This window comes from Salvelinus sp. IW2-2015, linkage group LG32, assembly GCF_002910315.2.
Source record: "Salvelinus sp. IW2-2015 linkage group LG32, ASM291031v2, whole genome shotgun sequence".
NCBI lineage: Eukaryota > Metazoa > Chordata > Actinopteri > Salmoniformes > Salmonidae > Salvelinus > Salvelinus sp. IW2-2015.
Genome location: NC_036871.1, coordinates 22,708,486 through 22,718,683, shown reverse-complemented (window position 1 = coordinate 22,718,683; position 10,198 = coordinate 22,708,486). Strand labels below are relative to the sequence as shown.

The 10,198-nt window shown below is 39.0% G+C and overlaps 1 protein-coding gene across 1 annotated transcript in view; it reads right to left on the bottom strand.

The window, feature by feature from the left end:
* Positions 1-868: 868 nt before the first annotated feature.
* Positions 869-10,198, bottom strand: part of LOC111956284 (potassium voltage-gated channel subfamily B member 2) — a 28,126-nt gene continuing 18,796 nt past the window's right edge. The window contains exon 3 of the mRNA XM_023976730.2: positions 869-4,993. Coding sequence (XP_023832498.1) covers positions 3,116-4,993 — 1,878 coding nt within the window. The 3' untranslated portion in view covers positions 869-3,115. The remainder of the gene's footprint in view (positions 4,994-10,198) is intronic.

Genomic DNA, 10,198 nt, shown 5'->3' with positions numbered 1-10,198 from the left:
ATCCCGGAAATCATGGTGGAGACTATTTTACTTTCAGTTTCATCCACCAACTTCAAACAGCTGGAAAAATGATATTTTTTTCACAGTAATTTAGATAGTACAATGATACCTTACACTATTCACCGGTCTGGCTTTTGTTGTCAAATAGAAAGTCTGCATTTTAGACTGCGGTTTTGTATTGGCCCAAAATACATTTTCTGTGAAAAAATATTGTGAACCAGTATCATTCCATTATTACTGTAGATATGTTATGGACATTTTCTGCAAATACAGTGCACAATTTCTAAATGTAGCTCCTTTAATAAGCTAAATTAGACATTCTGTTAACATATGACCCCAAAGTGATCTGTTCTTGCAATTTGTAGCCTAGGACATTTCAGATTTACATATGATACTTTTTCACAAAGTAGTTTGGATGTAGTTACTTTTTCAAAGTAACTTTAGTTAAGTAAACTATATTTTTCTTAAGGGTAGTTTAGTTTAGCTTAACTTCTCCCAATGTGAAGTAATTGGTAGCTTGGTAAACTATATTTTCTGTTCACTGTTCAATCATCACCAAAGGATCTCCCCTTAAACATATCCTTGGTTCATTGCTGTTTTATTGAAGTGAATTTGATAACAGCCAGTTGTTGATTGATTATCACTGAATTGAGTGCTCCCCATGATGAACTTGGTTGTACAGCTCCTAGATAGAGCCTACTACACAGTATCATTCAATAGGGAATGTAACACATTTTCCCCCCMAAAAATGTTTTCTGTCCTCTCATACTGTATATGTCTAGTTTATTCACCTTATTATTGAAAATGTCCATGACATGTAAAGAGAGAATCTTGAGGACCACTCTGCAAGCAGACACATTACAAAGGGTCACATGAACAAATTTTATTTGTCTTGCATATGGTAATAAACTTATTGTAAAACAATAAGTTACTATTCATTCACTATCAAGTTATGTTGACTAACAATTAAAGATGACTATGGTCACATACCGTTAAAACAACCAAAGTATATTGGGATGGAGGGAACATCAAAAAAAGCAGGCAGAAGAAAAATAACTGAGGAATTGACCCTAGAGTTACCTACAGTATATTGTGGTTGTAAGTATTGATTTGAGGATGTGAGTATGATCAAGCTAACTGTACAAAATAATGTAAGATAATTACAACAAAAATACAAATCGTTTTACAGACGACTTGGTGGATAAGAGGTGGTGTCATACCAGGGTGTGTCAGTGCAGTAACTTTTCCTGTTTTCCCTGACATCTCAATTATGATCTAACATAAGCCTACTGCACCGTACTGTATTGTACTGTACATTACTGACAGCAAATGGTACTTTGAAAGGAGGAAGTAAGCCATGATATGACAAAGCTTTCAAGTTATACAAAACCCGAGAACTTGGTACAATAGCTATTTGCTTATCATCCCCTCATATGTAYCCCTACTAGAAATACATTATTTATAGATCTCTATGAACCAGCCARATTATGTAGGTTTTTCGCCTTCTCATAAATGTCTATTTATGAAAAGGCACACAATTCAAAAATGTACCAGGACATATTACAATCCTGATCTATTTTATCTTAGAAAAATAGAATCAATCATACGAGTGAACCAACAAAACATAATATGGTAGCATAATCTACTTTAAATATAATATAAGCACAGTAGTTGATATAGTTAATACACTGTAGTATTTCGATTGTCCGCAGTAACCCTCCTGATTCAGTTCAGACTTGTCAGCATCATTTTTTAAAAGCTGCAACAGTTGAGATGTCTACCAKTTACTGAGTAGGTCAGCCATGCAAAACTTAAAATGCACAATGAATCAATAAAGATGTTACTTTGTTCAATATTAAGAGGAATTCCAACTAGAGATATGCATGAATTCTTGGATTAGTGCCTTAAAATCCTCCGTCTGTAGAGGGCAGTGTTATACTTTCTACCTGAGTACTGTACTGTATTGGACCTAGCAATCATCCCCATACAATATAAATTCAACTTGACACATCAAACATCACATAAACAGTATTTGTTCCAACTAGCATACATACATACCCAACACATTTTCTGCACTTCTCTAAGGCAGCATTATAACAACATAAATACAGTGTGGAATGTAACAACAGATTTCCTTTGATCAGAATGGATCTGGTACTCAGCAATAATGCATGTCCATTTTAGTGAAGAACTTGAATAACCATTCAGTTGATATGATCTGTATCTAAGTGAATGAAGTGCTTCTGTATGATACTTTCTTCCCTTAAGTATAATGGTTGTCATTATCTAATCACTTTTGCCATAGTGTAAATCCTTGAGGTTGCCTTGAGGATGAAGGGTTGCACAACAACAGAGCTAAACACAGAAATTAGGGACGTAAGCTCATTCACGAACAGAATATAAAATAGTAGAATAGAAAGTATTAGAAAGCAATCATAGATAGTCATGTATAGGCTATTATTAAAACTGTCTTATTGGTCTATTTCCATATAGAATTGCTATATAATATGSTGCACTTTATTTTTGCTTCCCTGAACTAAGAGACTGTTGCTTGTTCCATATACAGTATATCTCTTGGTTGACTTGATTGAGAACAATGCAAAATCTAAACAGACACAATAACATGAGAAGTAAATTAAACTTAGCAAATGAATGCAAGTCATATCAAGTAACAGAATATGATATGACATTGATACTGTTCCACAAATGATGAGCCCTTATATAAAAATCCCAAAGCCTTTCCTCATTTCTCTCTTCAGATGATGTCCTTGTCCCAACACACTAGCAAGCTAAAACAAAGAAACTTGCAATGGATAACTTGCTACGTAAAAAGTCCTGGACCATAATGTACAATTTGTTCATAAATGTCCTCATTCATACTAGGTTGTTTTTTTGCTCACATTGGAGCCTTATAGTAAAATCCACTGTTATAAGTTCCACGTCTGCAGCAAACAGCAGTTCTCATAGGTCTTCAGAAACAGTGATGTTATCAGAAATAATACTTGTCAAGCCATGCAGACAACTTATTATTCACTACATTAGTGTCCTTCTTTTTCTTCTTCATACACAAACAGAGCATCTGTTTCCTCTTTCCTTGACCTTCCACCTATACTAGTCACATGCTTGTTTCACAAGGTGGAGATAGACTTCCATCCAGAACTATGTGGTTTTCCTTTTGGCTGTTGCCTGTCTCTCTTTCCCCGTTGCCGGCCACTTCCTGAGTAGTGCAGTTGAGGGATTTAGGTGACAAAGGGCTGAAGACGGCGGCCCTGTCCATGTGATTCCCACTGTGGCTTAAAATGGAAGGTGGACCTTCTCCCTCTAAGCCCTGGGCTCCATCCTCTCCTTGGCCTGACTGTCCTGGAGACCATGGGCTGGTCACCGGGCCCTGGCCTGGGGGTGGGGAGGGCTGGTATCCTGGTGGAGACAGAGTTGCACTGAGAGACTGAGGGGACTTAGTGCTGGGAGGTGTTAATGGCACCTCTCCCTGAGATTCATTGAAATTGACTTTGAGAGATTTTGTCTTCTGTGGGTTGTTGCCTCTGAGAGAACTGCGGATGCTTTCGATGCTCATGTCAAAGCTTTGATTATCCTCCCCCTGTGACGCCCCCTCTGGATTGCTTGAGACAAACTCATAAAGACCCTCCTTGATGATGGTGGCCGGCTGAACTTTGCCTGTGGTTTTTGGTTCCACAGAGGTGATCTGGCTAAGGTCGAGGGGAGGAGGAGCCCTCCGTCCTGCTACGTTGGGGAGGAGGGAACTGCTCTCTGCCACACTGAACTCTGTAGTGCAGCTGGCAAAGCTGTCCACACTGGATGGGCTCCTGAGGTCACCCATGGCTCGTTCCTTGAGTGGGGGGGGCTTTAGTCCGGAAGACACTACCTTCATTTCCATTACTTCCTCAAGCTTCTGTCCTTGTTCATGTGGAGCTCCAGAGCCAATGTTGGCAGTGGTCGTCATCTTGTTGTACMTCTCCTCCAATATCTGGGCGTTCAGGTGCTGTGGGCTGGTTCTTGGTGGATTGACCCTATCTGGAGATCCCTGTTGAGCAACCTCTTTATACCTCGCCTGGGATTTTGGACTAACCTCAGAGTTGCCGTGCCTACTGCTCCACCTACTAGGCGAGAGATGGTTATCCATCGGCCGTTTCTCGTCACCTTTCTCCACCATAACATCCGTCAGCTCCATACTGCGAGCAAACGCATCCTTCAGATTCATAGAAACAATACTGCCATTCCTCTTGGCCCGCTCCAAGGCCTCTCTCCTCTTGATGGCTTTCTCCTGTCTCTTCTGCTCCCTGTAAAACTCTGAGAAGTTGTTCACAATGATGGGGATGGGCAATGCAATGACCAAYACACCTGCAATACAGCAGAGCCCRCCGACTATTTTACCAAGAAGAGTTTGTGGATAWATGTCCCCATAACCTACAGTTGTCATGGTAATGGTAGCCCACCAGAATGAAGCAGGAATACTAGTGAATTTKGTGGCATCTTCRTCTTTTTCRGCAAAGAATACCAGGCTGGAGAAGATCATWATRCCCATAGCCARRAACAATATCAACAGACCCARTTCATTGTAACTGCGCCGAAGGGTGAACCCAAGGGACTGCAGTCCAGTGGAATGTCTGGCCAGTTTTAGAATTCTTAAGATTCTCATGATACGAAATATCTGGACCACTCGTCTGACATTCTGGAACTGYAGAACACTCTTGTTGGATTCGGTCAGGAAGAGAGTTACATAGTAGGGCAGGATAGCKAGTAAATCAATGACGTTCAGTGGGCCTTTGCTGAACTGCCACTTGTCAGGAGAAGAGAGGAAGCGGAGGAGGTACTCCATCGTGAACCAGGCGATGCACACAGCTTCAACATGCGCTAGGCTGGGATTGTCATTGAACTGTCCAAACTCATCAACGACTTGTAGCTCCGGCAAGGTATTGAGTGATAATGAGATTGTTGATAGAACGATGAAGAATACGGAGACAAAGGCCAGGAACTGAAAGACAAAGAAACAATTTAATATTAGTCATGATGAGAGAGTTGAAACAACTCCTTTTACGTGTGTGCTTGTGTGTGTGTGTGTGTGTGGTGCACATGTATGTGTCATGCGACTAGAAAATGCCATAGTATGTGGTTGGATTGATTTCATCATCTCCATGTTTCATCCACTAAACAAGGGGGTACACAAAAGGTCCACTGAACATAGAAGAGATTAATGTTAACATCTGGAATAGGAATTTGAAATAAACAARGTTCATATCAGCATGTCACATTAGCATTGCTTGATATAAAGGATTTCCAACTTTGGGAGGTGAAGCTACAATAACAATAAAATCATGTCTTCTACATACATAGACAATCCACAAAGTGATGTCATATTTGTCTGAGGTTAACAGTTTTGATTAAGTAAACAAACTTAAGCATTTTGCAAGTGGTTCTTTCATGTTTCAATGTGTTCTCTTGAGGAAAGAAAATATCCTCCATTCATTGAAAACAAATCATTGCGAAATTTCAAGTACCATGAATCAAACTGATTCGAGATTTCCTGTCTCTAAATCTCTGAAGACTTGATTTGGTATCAACATATATACAAATGCATTATTTCCACCTGACATCGTCTTGCAAGCCTAAAAGAACATACTGGTTACTAATTCTAGTTAACTTGTTTCTCAGAACTAAGCCTTCCTTACTGAGGTACCTGGAAAACCTTCATTATGCCTTCAAGTGAACAGATAGTGAGTGACATCGATAATTTTTCACATTTAGCTTTGCCAGGAGGATCAATAAGAGCAGGTATAAGCAGCTAAAAATCAACCAGTAAGTTGACTGCTGACTTTGCTTAAGGTCTAGTGATTTTCTACAAGTAAATCAACTACCACACCTCAGCTATCACTGTCTTCACAGGGTCTAGGATTGTTCTCCCCATGCAACCCCTTAACCCTACAGTGGGGTGGTCATATTGGTCTGACAGAGGCAGAGCAGCCTCGTAAGGTGCCCTGACCTCGAGGGAGAGATTTGTTAGTACATCCGTCTAACTATAAAGTCATTTTTAGTTTTACTATGATATTACTGGTACGTTACTTAGCGACAGTATAGCAACCTAATCTTTTAAATTTATTACACAACATCCTTTGATTAGATGGAGCTGCAACTTAAACTTGTATATACTGTATAACCCAATGGGTATGATGATGTGAGCAATACCAGAAATGGCTGTGTAAGGCACAGATGACAGAGCAGAAGGCAATATTTCCTCCCATCCAGCTAAATGTGGCCGGTAGCAGAGGCTCGCTTATGGATTGATAATCAATGCTTAAAGTAGATATCCTGTCAACTCTCTGCAGCACATTGGCCACTCTTTCCTTACCCCAAGAAACACTTAAATCAGGGATATCTGACTGATGGAGGAAACAAACAAATCACCACATCAGTTAACGCTAATTAACAGTATATAGATTTTTGTCTGCCCTTTATTGTGTCACGGTTCTAAGAAGTCTTTGTCAACGGCCATCTTGCTCAGATTAAATAAGCACTAACATAAGCACATACCAAAGGTTAACAAAGGTCAAACCTGTGAGTTGTGTGTATGTTCACTTTGTCATCAAGACAAGGGCACAGGTTTAGTGCCCTGTGGAAATAGACGCTTATTATATCCCTCTTAGCTATACCTGGTCGGTCCAGCCTCCCTCCCTCCTTCCCTCCCACTTGGCTTGGGTTCCCAAGGCCTGTGACACTGTCATCACATGGGCTTTACCTCCCTGAAACACTCTCTTAATCACGGCTTTAGAGGAGAATTAACCTCAGGTTACAAAGGACTCCGACACCGAAATAGATCTGCATCTCCAACGCCTCTGTAGAAAAAAAGTCAATTGTGATTAGCAGACAGAAACAACAAAAAACTATGGCATAAAAGTATAGTTAGGGTTGCAAAGGGAGGGGATATTACTCGAAACTTTCAAAGTGTACCAGTAAACTACCAGAATGTTGGTATCTTTCAAGGATTTTATGTAATCTATGACAAGACATCTAGTGGCCCTTTTGGGTATTTCAGATTATCACAGGTGTCTATAATTATCTCTAGCCCTCTGGGGATTTATCAAATGTAAAATATATGAAATAATTAAATAAGACGATATTAAATTAAATAAAAAATGGAATGTCAAAGCTCTGAAACATTATCCTAAATATAAGCCATCAAATAAGTGAATACCAGGGTTTCAGCATGAAATATCCCTTTAACACACTTTTACAGTGCCTTCAGAAAGTATTTATAACCCTTGACTTATTACACATTTACAGCCTGAATTCAAAATTGATTAAATATTTTTTTTCTCTCACCCATCTACACACAATACTTCTTAATGATTTGTTTTATTTATTGAAAATGAAGTACAGAAATATCTAATTTGCATATGTATTCACATCCCTGAGTCAATACTTTGTAAAAACACCTTTGGCGGCGATTTCAGCTGTGAGTCTTTTTGGGTAAGTCTCTAAGAGTTTGCACACCTGGATTGCACAATATTTGCCCATTATTCTTGTGGTAAAACTTTTTTCAAGGTCATTGGTTGTTGACCGTTACTATTCATCCATTTTCAAGTCTTGCCATAGATCTTCAGGCCGATTTAAGTCAAAACTGTAACTAGGCCATTCAGGAGCGTTCAATGTTTTCTTGGTAAGCAACTCCAGTGTAGATTTGGCTCTGTGTTTTAGGTTATTGTCCTGCTGAAAGGTGAATTCGTCTCCCAGTGTCTGTTTTAAAGCMGACTGAAGCAGGTTCTCCTCTAGGATTTTGCCTGTGCTTATAGCTGTATTCAGTTTATTTGTATCCCACACAAAAACTCCATAGTCCTTGCCGATGACAAGCATACCCATAACATGATGCAGCCACCAGCATGCTTGAAATATGAAGAGTGGTACTGATATGTTGTGTTGGATTTGGCCCAAACATAACGCTTTGTATTCAGAACATATTTTGTGCAGTAATACTTAAGTGCCTTCGTGCAAACAGCATGCATGTTTTGGAGTATTTGTATTCTGTAGAGGTTTCCTTCTTTTCATTTAGGTTAGTATTGTGGAGTGACTGGGTGTTTTGATACACCATCCAAATGCAAATGAATAACTTCACCATGTTCAAAGGGACATTCTGTGTCTGCTTTTTTATTTTTACACATCTACCAATCACTGCCCTTCTTTGCAAGGCATTGAAAAACCTTCCTGGTCTTTGTGGTTCAATCTCTGCTTGAAATTCACTACTCGATTGAGGGACCTTACAGATAATTGTATGTGTGGGGTAAAGATATGGGGTAGCACATTTTTACTCCTGAATGTATTTAGGCATGACATAACATAGGGGTTGAATACTTATTGATTCAAGACATTTCAGCTTTTAATGTTTTATTAATTCTTGTTCTACAAACAACATTATACTTTGACATTATGGAGTATTGTGTGTAGATCAGTGACACAAAATCTTAATTTCATCCATTTTAAATTCAGGCTGTAACACAACAAAATGTGGAAAAAGTCAAGAGTGTGACTACTTTCACAATGGCACTGTATATATTTCACAATGTCAATATGTATTTGTTCTCAATGTTTTGGTGTCAAACTGGTGGCAGTTGAGAAGAAAAGTCAATAGTTGCAGAGTTAATAGAAAATAATACCATTATTGATTAGATGCTATTTTCTCTTAAACCATGTGGTCTATCTACTAGAAACTCATGGACACAGACATATTTTTTTATACTATATATGAATACATCTTTTTAAAAGTTATTCAAGTATAAATTACCAAATTACGATAGATTGCCATAGATTTTCTGTTAATTACCCAAATTACTGAAGATTCCAGTAACTTTGGTAAATTACCGGAGCTTAGCAACCCTAAATACAGTATTGTCTGTTGGAGATTCAGTCACACAGACAGTTGCCAATTTCAACTCATCTAAAAGATGCACAGGTGTTTGAATGGGAGAAGTAATGACGTAAAAAGACAGATCCCTCATTGCAGATAATGCAGTTAGGAGTTAGCAGTAACATTTCCTAGCAGAACACCCCCCCCCCCCCCCCCCCCTTTTCCCTCAAGGTGTCAAAGGAATTCTATAGGGATACTGGCCCATGTTGACTCGAATGCTTCCCACAGTTGTGTCAAGTTGGCTGAATGTCCTTTGGGTGGTGGACCATTGTTGATGCACACGGGAAACTGTTGAGCGTGAAAAACCCAGCAGCATTGCAGTTCTTGACACAAACCGGTGCACCTGGGCCTGGCATCTACTACCATACCCTGTTCAAAGGCAATATTTTGTCTTGCCCATTCACCATCTGAATGGCACTCATACACAATCCATGTCTCAATTGTCTCAAGGCTTAAAAATGTATTTTTAACCTGTCTCCTCCCCTTCATCTACACTGATTGAAGTGGATTTAACAAGAGCCATCAATAAGGGATCATAGCTTTCACCTGGGTTCACCTGGTCAGTCTATGTCATGGAAAGAGCTTAATGTTCTTAATGTTTTGTATAGTCAGTGTATATTGGTATATCCCAAACAGGCCAGGCCGTAATGTAGTATTTAGCACAGAAAGATTTTGGGGGGAGAGCTATTGACTGGCTATTGAGAGCTAATAATGGAACTCTTGGCCTTGTGAGAGATGGTTACACAGAAAAATCCCTTTCTGGAAGGGTTTCCCTCATCCCATGAAGCAAATGCAATTATAGACTTTATTAACTGTCATGTATTCTTTGTTATTTGAAACATAAATATTATATGTATAGGCTAATACATGCTAACTTTGAGTCTCTACTCATAGCCCATAGCCATACAACCATACTGTATGTATCACAATGAGTTTCATTAATCAATTATTATACACAATCAGCTTTCTATACACAATATACTGTCTGGCTGGCATTTTTGTTTAGAATTACAATGTTGACTGAAGAAGAAGTTTCAGATTATTGGTTGATTCTTCCTGTTGAGGAAAGAATGAGTAACCACTTCTAACCTCTCTCTATCCTTACTATAGATAGCCACCAAATCCTATTATAATTATCCTGAAATGTCCTCCTCACAGAGACAAGACAACGCAAGCATATGCAGAAGCTCCTATACTTATGGTCCTCTGGAGGACAGGGGGTTGGGGGTTATATTGACTTATTATACCTGCATCTACATATAGTGATACAAAAATTATAATAAT